The sequence below is a fragment of the Carya illinoinensis genome, chromosome 3 (assembly GCF_018687715.1).
Source record: "Carya illinoinensis cultivar Pawnee chromosome 3, C.illinoinensisPawnee_v1, whole genome shotgun sequence".
NCBI classification, from domain to species: domain Eukaryota; kingdom Viridiplantae; phylum Streptophyta; class Magnoliopsida; order Fagales; family Juglandaceae; genus Carya; species Carya illinoinensis.
In genome coordinates, this window is record NC_056754.1 from 17,471,461 (window position 1) to 17,490,706 (window position 19,246).

General features: G+C 33.4%; 2 protein-coding genes across 2 annotated transcripts; both read right to left on the bottom strand.

Annotated features, from left to right (window-relative positions):
- Window positions 1-516: 516 nt before the first annotated feature.
- On the bottom strand, window positions 517-2,556 carry LOC122303549 (cytochrome P450 71AU50-like). The gene is made up of 2 exons (XM_043115375.1): window positions 1,508-2,556; window positions 517-1,287 (listed from the first exon to the last, which is right to left on the bottom strand). The coding sequence occupies exons 1-2, from the start codon at window positions 2,474-2,476 to the stop codon at window positions 673-675; spliced, it is 1,584 nt and encodes a 527-aa protein (XP_042971309.1). The 5' UTR covers window positions 2,477-2,556; the 3' UTR covers window positions 517-672.
- A 12,900-nt stretch (window positions 2,557-15,456) lies between these two features.
- On the bottom strand, window positions 15,457-17,534 carry LOC122303550 (cytochrome P450 71AU50-like). Its single transcript, XM_043115376.1, has 2 exons — window positions 16,544-17,534; window positions 15,457-16,342 (listed from the first exon to the last, which is right to left on the bottom strand). The coding sequence occupies exons 1-2, from the start codon at window positions 17,432-17,434 to the stop codon at window positions 15,728-15,730; spliced, it is 1,506 nt and encodes a 501-aa protein (XP_042971310.1). The 5' UTR covers window positions 17,435-17,534; the 3' UTR covers window positions 15,457-15,727.
- Between the last annotated feature and the right edge of the window lie 1,712 nt (window positions 17,535-19,246).

Sequence of the window (19,246 nt, forward strand, 5' to 3'; positions counted from 1 at the left end):
ATTTCTCTCTCTCTCTCTCTCTCTCTCTCTCTCTCTCTCATCACTCTCTTTCTCTGTATCGTTCAACCACTTGCCACTATCACTCATCTCCATCGCACGCCTGGCACGGTCTCACGATGAGTTCCCTCTCTCCCTCACGCCGTGCTTTCTTTCCTCCCGTAATCTCTCTCTCTTTCATTAGTTGATGTCTCTCTCATAACTCACTCTCTCTCTCAATATTCAGCCGCCACCTTGCCGACATAATCCTCTTCACCTCCCAGTTTTTCACGCCGCTCCTTCCCTCTCGTTGAGTATGGATGACTCCGTCGCATGGTTGGTCTTAGTAATGGGTGCACTGGAAGGGTATAAGTAACGTACTTAATTACAAGTAACGGAATACAAACGGGAAAACAAGAAAACTAACGGGAAAACAACAAAAATTACTCTAGCAATTAGATAACTACTTATTATAATAGGATAAATATCTTACTCTACATTAATCAAGCAAAGTTTGTAAATCAATGTGCTAAATTCTAATACTGACAATTAGATTTTATTTATTACATAGTGAATTCTAGCAAACTTAGTTACATATACTATTTTCTTCTACAAAACAAAATTATTCACCGGCATACAAATCTACACATTCCAAGTGCAGACATCAGGTCCAAAAACTAGAGAAAATATAAATTTTCAATGGTGAAGGCGATAACGAGGAATGGCAAGTAGATGCTCGGCTCTTGGAACAGTAAGACCAAACACCTCAGTCATATCCAACTCAGTTGGCTGTATGTTGTTTGCAAGAACCCAGTCAAAGCAATGCACAAGTTGTGCTATTACAAGCCGGACCACAATCAGACCCATTTGCATCCCTGGGCAGCCTCTTCTGCCGGCACCAAATGGGATTAGTTGAAAGTCTCGTCCCCTGAGATCAATATTACTCCCAACAAACCTCTCCGGGAAGAACTTCTCCGCTTCACTCCAAACACTTGGGTCTCTACCAATTGCCCATACGTTTATCATGACTCTAGACTTTCCGGGTATGTGGAAACCATTAACTGTGCAATCTTGTCTGGCCTCATGAGGAAGCAGAAGTGGTGCTACTGGATGTAGCCTTAAGGTTTCCTTTACAACCATGTCCAAGTACTCCAACCTATCCAAGTCTGCTTCCTCTACCATCCTCTTCAAGCCCACCACATTTTCCATCTCCTTCTGAAGTTTCTTCATTACTCGTGGATGCCTCAATAATTCTGAGAGTGCCCACTCTATTGCCGTTGCCGAAGTGTCCATCGAGGCTGCGAGCATGTCCTGCCACCAAAATTTTGATCTGGGAAATTAGTGCCATATCTGAATCCAATTGTAGAGTTATACATAATTCTGTTCTTTACGCATGCAGAAAGCATATGACTACATTACATTACACAACTACCTGAGAAACTTTAAGTTTTCATAAAACTTTTTTGACTTTTACTTATACTTTGATTCCTTGCTAAATCAATACATGAATGCAAGTGGTATGAAAACTTACCAAAATTATGGCTTTGATGTTGGACCTTTCAATAGAGTACTCAGATTCTTTTGATCCCATGTGCCTCAGCATGACATCAACAAAGTCGTCGTTGTTCTTATTTTCATCCTTGGACTGGATATGCTCATCAATGATCTTCTCAAAAAAATTATCAAAGATCTTACTAACAGCCTTCATGCGTCGTGTCAGCCCCTGAAGGTCAAAGGGACGGATACAAGGAATGTAATCGCCTAGGTTAGGAACTGCTCCTAGATACATCGCCTCGTGGATTACAGCCTTGAATCCCTTCTCATCAAGATCTTTGTCCTCGTACTTCTTCCCAAAAACCATACGGCATGACATATCCGCATTCAGAGATGTAACCTTGGCACTCAGATCTACAGCAACACAATTACTGGCGGCCTCTTGAATAAACTTCACCAGTAGGCCAATCTCTTCATTTCTCATGGATTTGAAAGAATTGATTTTAACGTTGCTTAGAAATTCGAGTGTGCACATCTTGCGTATGTTGCGCCAATAAGAGCCGTACGGAGCAAAGACCATGCTCCTTTGCTCATAAGAGATGTACTTTGCAGACTCCATAGGTGGTCTACTAGCAAACACAAGGTCGTGTGCTTTAAGGAACAGCTCGGCAGCTTGAGGCGAGGAGACAACAATAGCAGGCACGAAACCTAAGCGCAAGTGCATGATGGGGCCATATTTCTGGGCTAGTCGCTGTAGATCTCGATGAGGGAATTCTCCCAAACTATGAAGGCTCCCAAAGATGGGGAACCCTCTTGGGCCAGGTGGTAATTTCCCATTCTTGTTCCAGCTTTTCAATGCCCATTGTCGCAGGAGATGTGCGAGCAGAAGCAGTGCGAGTATGCTCCATGTCCAAGACACGGTGGCCATGTTTGATTCAGATGCGGTAAATGACCGAGTTTCAGGAGAGGCAGGTGCAGGTGCAACTAGAGTCTCTAAAAGATTCATACTATTCCACAAATTCACAAACTGTAATGTTACGTATGATTTGATTCGAAGATAAGTTCTTGACTTTTCTTAAAGAACAGATTTTGTATTCATATGCGAGGGGAAAACACTACAGCTAAAAAAATCTACAGATAAAATCTATTGATTGGACATTTTTAATAGTTAAAAGAAATTATTATTTTTTGATAAATTTATGATTTTGTTAAAAATATTTTTAAAAAAGGTACATTTGAAGAAAAAATATTTTACGGTTTGTGCACAATTTTTATAACATTATCCGAAAAGTAAAGTTAATTATCATCTTAATTATTATCGTATTCTTATTATTTTATGATATAATATTAAATAATTAAAAATGAATTATTATATTTATTTATAAATTTATTATTTAATACTACAGTATAAAATAATGAGAAATTAATAAAAAAATAAATATTAAATAAAATTTTTCTACTCCAAGATGTGCTAAAGAAAATAAAAGAAAAATAAGGTGCAACTTGCCTAAAAGATAGGATAATGCCAGAAATTAATGAACAGCAGACATTAGTGGACCCACGATTGGACTGGGGGCTATGTTCCCAAGATGTTTTGAAAACTCTCGTATGCCGTTCATAGCTTATCGCTACAGTGTATTAGTATATTTATATTTATTTTTTTAAAATATTGAAATATAATAAAAAAATATAAAAGAAATTAAAAAAAAATTATAAAAGCAACTAGGGATATAAATGAATGGTGCTGCTCAATCGGCAAAATAGCACTGCTCAAACGCAAATACTGCATAAATTTTATACCTGATTCTAAAAATACAGTAGATGTGCTCTTCAAAAAATTTATAATTTTCTTACGGTTTTGTCTCGTTCTTTTTTTTTTCTTATATTTTTAAATTTTAATTTAATTTCTATATATTATCAATTCTTTAGAATGTGATCTCTTCAAAATTATTAAAATTAAATTTAAGAAAAATAATAAATTTATGAATATGGATTTTAAAATTTTTTTGTTATAAAATATTAAACTTTTTAATACGAACTTCAGAGTAAAAATATACGAATAGTCATTTAAATTCGATAATTTATATAAAAGTAGTTGAGAGATTTTATCCTTTAAATTTCATGTAGTAAGAAAAAAAAATTATTTAAACTCTCAATTATAGCAATATATATTTAGTGTGACAAGAAAATATCTAGATTTGTTTTATAAAATCTGATAAAGTAGTTTACATGCTAGAGTAAAAAATGATAATCTAAAAGATTACTTGATAGATTATAAGAAGAAAATAAACTCTGAATATTTCATCACAAAAATAATAATAGGTGAATATTATTTCATGAAACAATCTTGTTAGAAATCTAAAATAAGTTGTCTTTTTAGAATTTTATTTCTACGTATGTGTAGCAAATTCATAGTTATATTTTTATGAATTTTTAATCTCTTTTTATTTTATATAAGAGAAATAATATTTGCCGTCTTAAGATATGTAAATCTCACATAATCCTTCTGAAAAAAAGTAAGTAAATCTAAGACCTATATAAAAAATTTATTTTTTCTTGATAGATCATATTTTTTCAAAAAAAATGTACAAAATTTACATGTATATCCAATATTATTCTTTATATAAATATATCACAGAGTAGAAAAATTAACTCCCTCGACAAAATTGTTAGTTTTGCCAGTAGGTGCACACAAAATATGCAACCCATATATGCACACCAGTGCAACAGAAATTTTCTTTTTCTTTTTCTTTCATAATTTTTTAAACTGCATCCTTAATCATTAAAAAATATATATACAAATTCACTAGTACTAGGTAAAAAAAAAAAAATACAAGGGGGGCACAATTGGGGGCATATTGGGTAGTTACCCATGCATTTTCCTAAAAAAATTAAAAAAAAAAAAGATCATGTTAGTATAGTATGCTGCCTGGCTTATACCGTCGGACGAGTCCATAGTGCAATTGCATTTTTTTAAAATATATATACACAATTACGCTATTAGTAACATGTTTAAACATTTTAAAAAAATTAAAATACACTAATGGTCAAGTACATTAAACAGTTCTGAACAATGAATTATTCTTGCCAGTGAGAGCTGTGGGGCAGAACTCTGCTCAGTTTCTAATGTTAACGGATGGTGTTTTAGGAAATTCCTGCAAAAAAAAGTTGTTGGAATAGCATTTTCTCGAAGAGTAATATTATTTATCATCATATTTTTATTATTTTATGATATAATATTAAATAATTAAATATTATTTATTATATTTTATTTATAAATTTATTATTTAATATTATTATTAGATGATGTGAGAATAATAAATAAATTTTTTCTATCTAAATATATGCAAAAAAAAAAAAAAAAAAAAAAAAAAGGTGCCACTTGCAGTTAAAAACAGGCAATGCTAGAAATTAATGCACAGACACGATTGGACTGGCGATTATGGTCCCTTAAGATTTTTTAAAATAAAAATTTTATATGTAATTATTTTTATATATTTTATTAATATGTTTAATTGAATATAAAAAAATTAATGCTATTAATTATATCAATAAAGTATATAAAAAGTATACAAAAATAATTTTATATAGTATTATTAAAAAATTTATAATTTTCTTATGTTTTTGCCTCTCTCTTTTTTATTTTTCTTATATTTTCAAAATTTTATTTAATTTCTCTATATTATCAGTTTTTAAGAATGTGGACTCTTCACAATTATTTAAACTCTTAATTATAGCAATATATATTTAGTACAACACAAAAATATTTAGATTTTTATGAAATCTGATAAAATAGTTTACATAATAGAATAAAATATGACATTCTAAAAAATTACTTGATAGATTATTAGAAGAAAATAAATTCTAAATATTTCATTATAAAAATAATAATAGATTAATATAATTCCATAAAACAATTTTGTCATAAATTTGAAATATATATTAAGTTGTTTTTTTAGAATTTTATTTCTACGTATACATAGCAAATTATTGAGATATAATTTTATATGTAGTTATGTTTTTATGAATTTTTAATCTCTTTTTATTTTACATAAGAGAAATAATGTTTATTGTCTTAAGAGATGTAAATCTCACGTACTCATTTTGAAAAAAAATAGATAAATCTAGAACCTACATAAAAAAAGTATTTTATAATGGTGGATATTACTTTTTCAAAGAAAATGCACAAAAGTTACACGTCTTAAGATTATATCTAATATTACCCTTTATATAAATGTATTATATAGTGAAAAAATTACCTATTGACAAAATTGTTAGTCTTGTCGGTAGATGCACACAAACTGTGAACCCTATGTATGCACACCAGTGCAATTGCAATTTTTTCTTTTCTTTCATAATCTTTTAAACATCTTTAATCATTAAAAATTATATATACAAATTTACTAGTATTTACTTCATTAACCATTAGGTAAAAAAATACAACGGTCGGGGCAACATTTGGGGGCATACTGGCGAGTCATCCAACCATTTTCCTTTAAAAAAAAAAGAAAAAAAAGAAGATCATGTTACTATATTATGCCGCCTGGTATATATTGTTGGGCGTGCCCTTAGTACAATTGCATCTTTTTAAAATATTTTTAAGCATTTTTAAAAATATATATTCAAATACACTATTAGTAACATGTTTAAACATTTAAAATATAAAATAAAATACACTAAAGGTCAAATTTAGAGAGCAAAATCAGGGTAAATTAGCATTTAAAAAAATTGTTCTAAGCTAGTACAAAAGATCAATGGAAGTTTTCCAAGTTTAGCTCAATGAGCTAAAGCATGTGCCTACATGATATGATTTAATATAATTTGATATGTTTGGTAAAGTCGTAAAATTATTTTTATTATAAAATAGATCTAACGTATCATATAAAATAATATTAATTTTTAAATTTATTTTTATAAAAATATCTTATTCATTATAACATATCTTTTTTAACTTATAGAAGCAGATCAAAACATACGTTGGTATTTGCTCAATAGTATTTCATCAATTGATCGAAACTTTACATCAGCAGAAGGAGAGTAAGGCTAAAAGATCTAGCAATCATGCCTTTGCTAGTAATGTTGTCAAGAAATGGGAACCTGCTCCCTTTAGAGTACTTCAAGATCAAATGGGACATTGCCATATATAAGAACCAAGGATGCATTGGAATTGGTATTATAGTAAGGAACTGGGAAACTAAAGTTATAGCTACTATGAGGAAGAAAAGAACCTTCTTTCCTGTTCCCTTTTTGGCAGAAGGAAATTGTGCTCTTCAATAAGACTGAGCAAAAATTTAAAAATTCGACTCTGACTTCGACTCCGCTCCGGCTCTGCTCTGCCTCCGACAAGTCGGAGTCAGAGTTGGAGGTTTTTCCCGGTGGGAAGTCGAAGTCGGAGTCGGAGGCCAGGCGGATCCGACTCCGACTCCGACTCCATTCCGATTCGACTCCGATGCTCCGACTCCGACTCCGCCTCCAACTCCCTATTTCGACTCCGACTCCGACTCCGCTCCGCTAATGTACATATTTTATAAATAATATATGTGTTTTTCTATATATTAATCATATAAATATAAATATAATAACATGTAATATTAATGTATAAATACTAAAATGCTTAATAACATGTAACATTATAATACTAATGTATAATATAACATATAACACTAATATATAAATAATAAATTTATAATAATATTTAATACTAATGTATAAAAATTAAAATTGATTATATAGATTTTATATAACTATATCTTATATATTAACATCATTAGTTAAATTCAATAATATACTAGTAATTCGCACTAGTTATTAGTTATAAACTTATAGTAAATAAGTTAATAAATATTAATAATTTACTATATACTAATAGACTAATAGTATTAGACTATTAGTATATAGTAAATTACTAATATATATAATAGCATAGTATTAGTTATATATATTAAATTAATATCTTTAAGTTATTATCTATTAGTACTAGACTACTAGTGTAACTAGTGTTATCACATATTATTAGTTACTAGTTATTAGACTATAGTAAATAAGTTAATAATTATTATTAATTTACTATATATTAATAGACTAATAGTATTGGTATTAGTATTAGTATTAGTGTATTACTAATATATTATATATATAATAGTATACTATTAGTTAATATATATTAAATTAATATCTTTAAGTTATTATCTATTAGTACTAGTGTAACTAGTGTTATTACATATTATTAGTTACTAGTTATTACATCTAGTTATTATTAGTTATAGACTATAGTAAATAAGTTAATAAATATTACTAATTTACTATTATACTATATACTAATATACTATTAGTTATATATATATTAAATTAATATCATTAAGTTATTATCTATTAGTACTAGTGTAACTAGTGTTATTACATATTATTAGTTACTAGTTATTACATCTAGTTATTATTAGTTATAGACTATAGTAAATAAGTTAAAAAAAATATATTAGTAACTAGTTATTACATCTAGTTATTTGTTATAGACTATAGTAAATAAGTTAATAAATATTACTAATTTACTATATATTAATAGACTAATAGTATTAGTATTAGTATATTACTAATATATAATATATATAATAGTATACTATTAGTTAATATATATTAAATTAATATCACAATATAATTACATAATTATTAAATATATTCCCTTGGATATAAAAACAATAAAAAAATTTGTCAAATTTCTAATATATAACTAACTCTCTAAGTTAGTAATAATTAATAAAGTAATAATTAACTAGTGATTTTTTTAGTGAGTTAATTAAATAATACACATTAAATTGTTACTTAATTTTATTTTTACTAACTTAAAATATATTTTTACTCACTTATTATTTATTAATTTATTTTTATTGTTTAGAAGTAGAAAGTGGTAAACGACGCCATTATTAGAAACTGGGTTGTGTGAAACGGCGCCGTTTCACGCAACCCTTTACTTTTTTTCAAATATCTGTCATCGAAATGGCATCGTTTGGGGTTAAAATAGCCCCAAACGACACCGTTTTAGTACTTTGTATTAGGTCTTTTTCCCCCCCCTTCTTCCCTCCCCTCCCCCTACGCCGAATCGCTCTCTTACCTCTCATCTCAGTATTAGGTTTTCGTTCCCCCCCCCCTTCCGCCTCGATTCCCTCCCCTCCCCCTGCGCCGAAATTCCGAATCGCTCTCTCTCACCTCTCATCTCAGGTTGTAGGCTACATTAGGTTCCCCTCCCCCCTCCCCCCCCCCCGATTCCCTCCCCTCCCCCGCGTCGAATCGCTCTCTCTCACTCTTCCGAAATCAGAACCCTCACCTCTCATTTGAACCATACGCAACAAGCCGACGTCCCGTAACCCATTGCCATGCCGTCCTTCGACCTCCGTCGCCCATCTTTGCAAAACCGAGGTTGCCTCTCTCTCTCTCTCTCTCTCTCTCTCTCTCCTCCGACTCCGCTCCGACAAGTCGGAGTCGGAGTCAGAGCGGAGTGGGGTGTAAGCGGAGTTGAAGTCGGAGGTCGGATTCAGCCTCCGACAAAGTCGGAATCGGAGTTGGAGGAGGCCAAATCCGACTCCAGTTGAATCGATGCTCAGCCCTACTCTTCAAGCAACCTTGTTTGATTTGGAACTGGGACTCAGTAATATCATCTTGACGAGTGATTCATTGCAAGTTATTCAAGTTAGTTCTAAGGATGAGGAGAGTTTGACCAGCAGAATATTGCTTATATGGGACATCAAGATTTTTACTCTTCTTGCATCCAATGCAATTGTTGGTTTGGAAAATTTTCCTCCATGTATTCTTTCCTTGCTTTAAAGAAATTGAGTAATAAAATTATCTTCTTTTTTTTTTATTTAAAAAAAAAAAGAAGAAAAAAAAAAGAAAAGAAGAAGAAAATTAGAATGATTTTTAACGTCTTGTTGGTATCAATGAAATTGAATACGTAACGTAGGGATTCATTAGTACTACTTTTATGATAAAGCAAATTCTCATTAAACTAAAATAGACTAATAAGAAGAGACCGTGAGCGTCCCAAAAAAAGGTCTCATTATAATGTTTGCAATATTAAAAGAAGGAAAATGACAATGGATCCATAGCGTTGTCATCTTTTGACATTTTTTTTTTTTTTTTTTTTGGTCTGATTTGATAATTGAGATAAGATTAGATTAGAAATTTATAAATAATAATAAAATAATTTAAATTAATATATTTTATAAGATTTATAGAAATAAATAAATAAAAAATAAAAATATTATTATAATATAATTTTTATTTTGAGAAATGATAAAAGGGGAATTACCCCCTCCATGAAATATTTATGAGCTTAATCCTTTTAAAAAAAATTAGAATAAATGCATTTTTTGTAAAATAAAAAAGTAATTAAAATTCTTAGGAGTTAGCTAGGTGCATGGTAATAGGCTAGTGCGCCCTCTTTAGGTTCAAGATTCAAACTCTTTACGTGCTGATAATTTCTAGACTTATTGGTGAAAAGATGTATACCTAATTTGTATGATGGGTAGGTGTTATAAAGGTTTGGCATCTAATAATGTAAAAGGCATATTACGTACGGGTGTCATGGTCCGGTCCATTCGAGGGGTTATAAATAGAAAATTTCGAACGATCATTTTTGCCATATTGAGCCATTAGTTATCTGTCCAATCAGTTTATGAATATTTTTTTTTGACAAAAAAATTAGTAAAATTATTAATTAAATTAAAATGAAGTGATATATTTAACATTTATAAATTATTTCATTATATATATAATTAATGGTGATTTCTAAGATGAAACTTATATAATTAACTTATATAATTGTTATATAAAATAATATATTATATATATAATATCTAAATATATATATATACACACATTCAGTCCAAAAAATCATATCTCGAGACCAACAAATAAGACTTTTGGTCCAATCCAAACTGAAAATTTTATAGTCTTCATATTATGTTTATATGATTTTCGAGATCTCTTATCTTAAAAAATATTAATAATTAGAACAATATCAATTAGTTACGATAAATAATTACACGTCAGATTGAAACGTAAAAATCTAAACATGTGCATTTAAGTCAAGAGTTGCAATACAACCTGATAAGGTAGAATGTGTTGAAATAAAAAGAGATCTTCTTGCACCCCAAACGGAGCCTAAGGGGTTTTGCTACAAGTAAACTTCATTTTGAGCCGCTCCAAGTGGCTAGCTATTTCTTTCTACAATTCTAGCCACTTCTTTCTACAATTCCACTATATACAGATGATTTGGTGCAAGAATTCGAGCATCCCAACTGACGTGGCGGCTTGTTTTATTAGAAAAACCACGACGAGAAGATAGATGAAAGCCGACCACTCTCTCATTCCTTCCCACGCTAGATTTCTCACCCGACGTACCTCCCCCTAGCATTTGGCTACTCTTTCTCCACTAGTACAACAACTACAACCTCACGTCTATGAGGTATAATTCCAGAAAAGTCATCCCAAAAATAAAACTAAAAACGAAAAAATAATTCTAAAACATCCATGAAAACAACATCACGTCTGATTAATTCAGAAGAATAATAATAGCTTTATCACTATTTTATCACTTTTTTATTATTTTTTTAATTTTTTAATTTTTTTAAAAAATTTTTCTTTTACTTAATGATTAAGCAAGTGACTATCATTAAAATTATATATTTTTAAAATTTTTTCTTAATGGCTAAAGATGTTAAAAAAATACTTAAAAGAAAATGATAAAAAAATAAATACACTACAAGAAGTAAAGTAGTGGTAAAATAGTAGTAAGTGTATCATTACCCTAATTCAGAAAATCATCCAAAAAATAAAACTAAAAAACCAAAAAAGAATTCCTAAAAGTCGTCCAAAAAATTAAAATAAAAAACCAAAAAATAATTCCAGATAGTCATCCACGAAAACAATCTCACGTCTTTGAGGAATACTGCAAACTGTGACCTTGCGAGTACATTTGTTGTAATTTTTTTAGTTCGGTCAAAAATAGACCCCAAAGACGATGTTGTTTCTAAGCCAGCCAAATCCAACACTCTAATATCGCAAGTAATATGATCATATGATGTTTTATACACAAAGCCTCCCGCCTACGAATTAAACTAACATTTCACCACAATAAATGATTTATACCATAGACGAGTCAACCATAGGGCGACACTCAAAACTCACAGGTTTGGCAGATTTCTAGACGGCCATTTGGACAGTAAGTGTCTGACGAAGATTAGAGGATGGGAGGAAATAAGGGCAAAGCAAAATAAAAGAGAGGAAGGCAGCAAGAGTGTGGCAGAAGTTATCAGCTCTCGATATGTTATGAGTGCTAAAATAGGAAAAAGGATTTAAAGCCCCGTGCAAGTGTGCGACCACGAAAGAAAGACAATGTCTGACAGCCATCATTATGGAAAAGACAGAAGACCATCATCGAGCATTGGGCTCAAGCCCTCGAGAGCCATATCGAGAACTGCAGAGGGAGAGCCGAGATCGGACACGTGGAACAACCAAACCACTAATATCTTCACTCACTCGGCAGGGCATGAGCGACGAGTGGCAATGTTAAACATAAGCAAAGAAATTACCATCAGCCTAGTCCGATGAGAATTGTTGGGATAACTATTTGAAAAATTTTGGCCAGGGGCCTGTAGCCCACAAAGACCAGCCTAGACCAGGCATCAAAAGGACCCCCATGCCCCAAAAGGCTTGAAAGGCTTGACCCAGGCACGCAGAGTTCCTCATTGGCCCCAAAAGAAGACCCGTGACTTGCGTAAGGCTGGCATGATTGTCCGGGTCAGGATGGGGTGTTGCACAAGGAGTTCGGAAAGCCAAACCAAATGAAAGAGAAGAAAACACCCCAAAGAGAAGAGATAAGACTCTATAGTAGCACCAGGAGATCACGTCGCATTAAATGAGTTCACCCGATAATCATGCCATATTGATGACTTAACCCAGAAGGCCACGCCATATTAAAGACAGAATGGTATGGCCTTCTGACCTTGGAGTCTTAGTATAAAAGGACACTCGAGTCTTCAGGGAAAGGGATCGAGTCCTTCAAACTAAACATTCTTTACTAAGCTAAATTTCCTGTCTCACGTAACACTAAAAAGATCATTGTTGACTTAGATATCAGAGATTTTTTGGGCTGTCCCAAGGCTGCCCTTTCTAACCTTTTCTTTGTCATCACATACCCAATAAATCAAAGACCCAGACCACTAGGAACCTGGCCTTCAAGTGTACGAAACACGTCGTCAACACTCCTTAAATCATAATTTGCTCCTATTTAGTCAAATCATCCGCTCTCATTCATTTAATTAATAATAATTAAATAATATATAATTAATATTAAATGGTTAAATTAATGGACATATATATAATTTCATTAGTAATTTTCATAAGAGAGCCTTATAGTTTCTTATCAAATTTCTTTTTTGCTCTCTCTATTTATACCTTTTTAGCTTTATAACTATCGGATTTATTTTGAGAAACTTCAAGAGCCTATAAATATTACTCTTGATGACAAAGTTACTTTATCACATAATATATATATTTATATATATATATATATATATATATAGATATATTGTTAAGTAGTCTTGAACTTCTCTCAACCTCAACAGTTAGGTCAAAAGGTGAGACTTTCCCTCATACTTATAAACTGACCATCAGCTTCTTTCACAATCGATGTGGGACAACCCTAATAATCTCCTACACACACACATCGGTCCTTGGGTTGGAGGTAGCGATAATCCGTTTTTCCTGCAAATTGTTATGCTTGATACCAATGTTGGGTGGCCTTGGGCCTTTCTCAACCTCAAAAACTAGCTCAAGAGGTGAGACTTTCCCTCACACTTGTAAACTGACCATCAGCCTCTTTCACAACCGATGTGGGATAACTGCAACATACAAACACACACACACACACACATATATATATACACTAAATCAGGAGTACGTGTAAAGCACGTTTGTCTAGTTGGGTTAAACATGATTTTTACAAAAATAATATGGTTTTTTTATTTAAAAAAAATGATTAATGAATAATTTAATGCATAGAGACAAAAAAGCAAATTTTATCAAATATTTTTGGATAATGAAAAGTCGGTAAATATGATAATTACATATTTGGATGCATTAGGAAACAATCAGATTAGCTAAAAATTAAAGTCAAGACATATAAAAATAATATTATTGTTACCACAATAAATACTACTATTATACTAAAAGAATGCATAACCAAGATTTTAACATCCAAGCATAAAGTAATTAAATAAATATACAAAGTAATTACAATCTGTTCATAAAGTAGAAAGTGCAATAGTATAAAGTTAAGCAGACCATAAATTGATGCAAGTCTAGCAAATAAGCAACCATTAAAATAAACGCAATTAATTCAAACCATATGCCTTTTAACGATAAACCAGTTAATTCAATTCCAGTTACACTAAAAAATTTCACCAACCCGATTTAAAATAAAGCCCTTTTTGAAAACTAACTCGTGGGAATTAAAGACCACAAAAATACTATTTTTAACACAGTTTGTTAAAATAACGGAAAATCGTTTATTAAGATATATTTAAATTGAATTTACAGCATTTAGAACAAAATTACAATCTTATTCTATTGAATTTAGTCGTAAAGAAAATATCACTTAGTAATATAATTACCCGAAATTATATATATTATTCGTATAAATTCTGACACTTCAAATAAGTTCAATATATCTCTAAATAAAAACAATGCAAGTGCAAATCATATTTGGTCAGGACTTATAGCTAAGGCATAAATTACATATATATATATATATATATATATAAGTCTCAAGGATTGTTTAAGAAAAAAAAAAAAAAAGACTAGAAATATACCACGGTGGTTTAAAAATAGCATTTATTTTTATTTATTTGGTAATAATGTAAGTCTGTAGGTATTTTATGAAAGGCTACAAAAAAATCTATAAAAAAAAGGGCAAGCTAACCTATACAAGCAACCGACCTTCAATCAAGAATAACAATAGGCCATGCGGCATAGACTTACCGAGAAGAAAGGGAAGCATGCGACGGAGCGCAGGTGGTTGAAAACTGAAAGCTTGGGGAGGAGTTTTGCTTGCTTTGTTTTGATGTAGGGAAAACAGGGGCGTAGGTGGCTTATAGAGGTCTACGCAGGGTGCTGGTGTAAGGAGGTTTGGGGTGGTTGGCTGCTTTGAAGGCACAAAGAAGCTCATGTCAGGATGGACGTATTCAGTTGGGCTTCCGTGATGAACAGGACGTGCAAGTTTCCAACGGCAGCGGCTCGATGTTGCAGCTTCGTCGTTGGGGAAGTGACGCGACGGAGCTGGGCTAGCCAATGGTGGCTAGATGATGGTGGACAGCCCAGTAACTTTACAGCTTTTCCCTCAACCCATTTTCCCCTGTTTTCCCACTCCCGAAACAGAGCAAACCATAAACTCAAACCTGTTAGAGATTAGCCTCCAATGATTTCAAACTTATTGGCCGCCGTTCTTAGCCGAGCTTGGAGGTATCATAAACTCAACCTTCGTCGTGCGGTACCACTGCTTCTTCTTCCATCACTGGGTAAGTTTCGGCCACTCAAAGCATTTCTCTCTCTCTCCATGTTCTCCCACTCATCACTCTCTTTCTCTCTGTTGTTCAGCTACTTGCCACTGTCACTCAACTCCGTCGCACGCCTCACACTGTCTCACGATGAGTTCCCTCTCTCCCTCATGCCGTGCTTTCTTTCCTCCCGTAATCCCTCTCTCTTTCATTAGTTGATCTCTCTCTCATCACTCTCTCTCTATCTCTCGGTATTCAACCGCCACCTTGTCGACATAATCTTCTCCACCTCCCAATTCTTCTCGCCACTCCTCCACTCTCGTTGAGTATGGACGTCTCCGTTGCATGATTGGTCTTAGTAGTGGGTGCCCAGGAAGGGTAAGTAACGGACTTAATTACAAGTAACGGAATACAAACGGGAAAACAAGAAAACTAATGGGAAAACAACAAAAATAACTCTAGCAGTTAGATAGCCACAATAGAATAAATATCTTACTCTACATTAATCAAGCAAAGTTTGTAAATCAATGTGCTAAATTCTAATACTGGCAATTAGATTTTATTTATTACATAGTGAATTCAAGCAAACTTAGTTATATATACTATTTTCTTCTACAAAACTAAATTATTCCCGCGCATACAAATCTACGCATTCCAAGTACAGTCTACAGACATCAGGAACCAAAACTAGAGAAAATATAAATTTGTCAGTGGTGAAGGCGATAACGAGGAATGGCAAGTAGATGCTTGGCTCTTGGAACAGTAAGACCAAACACCTCAGTCATATCCAACTCAGTTGGCTGTATGTTGTTTGCAAGAACCCAATCAAAGCAATGAACAAGTTGTGCTATCACAAGTCGGACCACAATCAGACCCATTTGCATCCCTGGGCAGCCTCTTCTGCCGGCACCAAATGGGATTAGTTGGAAGTCACGTCCCCTGAGATCTATGTTGCTCCCAACAAACCTCTCCGGGAAGAACTTCTCTGCATCACTCCAAACACTCGGGTCTCTACCGATTGCCCATACGTTTATCATGACTCTCGACTTTCCAGGTATGTGGAAACCATTAACTGTGCAATCTTCCCTGGCCTCATGTGGAAGCAAAAGTGGTACAACTGGATGTAGCCGGAAGGTTTCCTTTACAACCATGCTCAAGTAATCCAATCTATCCAAGTCTGCTTCCTCTACCATCCTCTTCAAGCCCACCTTATTTTCTAACTCCTTTTGAAGTTTCTTCATTACTCGTGGATGCTTCATTAATTCTGAGAGTGCCCACTCAATTGCCGTTGCCGAAGTGTCCATCGAGGCTGCAAGGATGTCCTGCCACCAAAATTTTTATCGGGTAAATTGTGGAGCTACACATAATTCTGTTCTTTACGCATACAGAAAGTATTGAGCTACGTTAAGTATTACACAACTACCTAAGAAACTATCAGTTTTTATAGAACTTTTTTGACTTTTTACTTATACTTTGATTCCTTGCTAAATCAATACATGAATGCAAGTGGTATGAAAACTTACCAAAATTATGGCTTTGATGTTGGACCTTTGAATAGTGTACTCAGATTCTTTTGATCCCATGATCCTCAGCAAGACATCAACAAAGTCGTCGTTGGTCTTATTTTCATCCTTGGACTGGATATGCTCATCAATGATCTTCTCAAAAAAATTATCTAAGATCTTACTAACACCCTTCATGCGTCGTGTCAGCCCCTGAAGGTCAAAGGGACGGATACAAGGAATGTAATCGCCTAGGTTAGGAACTGCTCCTAGATACATTACCTCGTGGATTACAGCCTTGAAGCCCTTCTCATCAAGATCTTTGTCCTCGTACTTCTTCCCAAACACCATACGGCATGACATATCCGCATTCAGAGATGTAACCTTGGCACTCAGATCTACAGCAACACAATTACTGGCGGCCTCTTGAGTAAACTTCACCAGTAGGCCAATCTCTTCATTTCTCATGGATTTGAAAGAATCGATTTTAACGTTGCTAAGCAATTCGAGTGTGCACATCTTGCGTATGTTGCGCCAATAAGAGCCGTACTGAGCAAAGATCATGCTCGTTTGCTCAGAAGAGACGTACTTTGCAAACTCCATAGGTGGTCTACTAGCAAACACAAGGTCGTGTGCTTTAAGGAACAGCTCGGCAGCTTGAGGCGAGGAGACAACAATAGCAGGCACGAAACCTAAGCGCAAGTGCATGATGGGGCCATATTTCTGGGCTAGTCGCTGTAGATCTCGATGAGGGAATTCTCCCAAACTATGAAGGCTCCCAAAGATGGGGAACCCTCTTGGGCCAGGTGGTAATTTCCTATTCTTGTTCCAGCTTTTCAATGCCCATTGTCGCAGGAGATGTGCGAGCACAAGCAGTGCGAGTATGCTCCATGTCCAAGACGCGGTGGCCATGTCTGATTCAGATGCGGTAAATGACCGAGTTTCAGGAGAGGCAGGTTCAGCTGCTACTAGAGTCTCTGTTCATTCCTGATATATATATATATACACACGAATCAAACACTCCTAAAAGATTCATACTAATCCACGAATTCAAAAACTGTAATGTTATGCATGATTTGTTTCGAAGATAAGTTCTTGACTTTTCTGAAAGAAGAGATTTTGTCTTCATGTGCGAAGGGAAAACACCTTGCAGCGTAAAAATCGATCGATAAAATTAATTGATTGGGTATTTTTTTAATAGTTAAAGAAAGTATTTTTTTAATAATTTATGATTTTTTAAAATATTTAAGAAAATGTTTTATATGTTATAAACTATTTTGAATTGTATGACCACATTTATTTAGTCGTCAAATACATAGTATATAGTGCTAGCATAGTACTAACATAGTGAGCTGACCGACATATGCATAGTGCATAGTGCTAGCATAGTACTAGCATAGTGAGTTGGCCGACGTATACATAGTATATAGTGCTAACATAGTGCTAGCATAGTGAGCAAGCATAGTCCCTTTTGTACACCTATATATATCGTTGAATTTTTTAAGAAATTCATAAGTTTCATAACCTTTATTAGTTCTATCTCTTTCTCTCTCATTTTAAAAGTTTTATAATACGTTATGACTCTCTCTTTTCTATGATTTCATAACACGTTATCAGCACGAAAGTTCTGACGATTTTGAAGCTAGTAGTCCTCTACTTTAAGTAAGTTTTTCAATATATTTTTATATTCCTGATTTATATATGTAAAAAATGTCAAATCTTACAAAATTGGAAGTCGTTGCTCTTGACATTTCTGGAAAAAATTATTTATCTTGGATCCTTGATGCTGAGATCCATCTGGATGTGATGAACCTGGGAGATACAATTAAAGAAGGAAATCAAGGGTCCCTGCAGGACCGTGCTAAGGCAATGATTTTCCTTCAGCACCATCTTCATGAAGAATTAAAAACTGAGTATTTAACGGTGAAAGATCCACTTATTTTGTGGAATGATTTAAGGGAGAGATATGAACACCAGAAAATTGTAATCCTCCTAAAATCTCGTCATGATTGGATGCACCTGAGGTTGCAAGACTCCAAGAGTGTTAGTGAGTATAACTTTGCATTCTTTAAAATTAGCTTGCTATTGAAATTATGTGGTGAAAAAGTCACTGATGATGACTTGTTACAGAAGACATATACTACTTTTCATGCCTCGAATGTGCTCCTGCAGCAGCAGTATTGAGAGCGAAAGTTCAAAAAATATTCTGAACTTATATCTTGTCTTCTATTAGCTGAGCAAAATAATGAGCTTTTGTTAAGAAATCACCAGTCACGTCCTACTGGTTCTATATCATTCCCTGAAGTGAATGGTACTAGATTTACATCATTCCCAGAAGCGAATGGTGCATCTTTTCAAAGAAAACGAGGGCGTGGACGTGGTAGGAAAAACTATAGAAGTGGAGGTCTTAGAAGTGACCACACTAAAAGGGACAATAATAGATATATACCGTACCACCAGAAGTGGTTCAACTCAAAGAAGGGCAAAGGTCCTCAAAACAAATTTTTAAAGAAAGATGAAGATGGATGCCATAGATGTGGTATGACTGGACATTGGGCTCGTATCTGTCGTACAGATAAGCACTTGGTTGACTTATATCAATCTTCTATAAAAGGAAAAACAAAGAAATTTGAAACAAATTTTGCTGAACCATCATATGCTTTAGATTCTATAGATGAAGAAGATATTACAAGCCTTGATGTTTCTGATTTCTTTGAGGATTCT

Coding starts and splice junctions, on each gene's coding strand:
- LOC122303549 (XM_043115375.1), bottom strand. CDS start 2,476: ATGAATCTTTTAGAGACTCTAGTTGCACCTGCACCTGCCTCTCCTGAA. Junction 1,288..1,507: donor ACATCAAAGCCATAATTTTG/GTAAGTTTTCAT, acceptor TTTTGGTGGCAG/GACATGCTCGCAGCCTCGAT.
- LOC122303550 (XM_043115376.1), bottom strand. CDS start 17,434: ATGGCCACCGCGTCTTGGACATGGAGCATACTCGCACTGCTTGTGCTC. Junction 16,343..16,543: donor ACATCAAAGCCATAATTTTG/GTAAGTTTTCAT, acceptor TTTTGGTGGCAG/GACATCCTTGCAGCCTCGAT.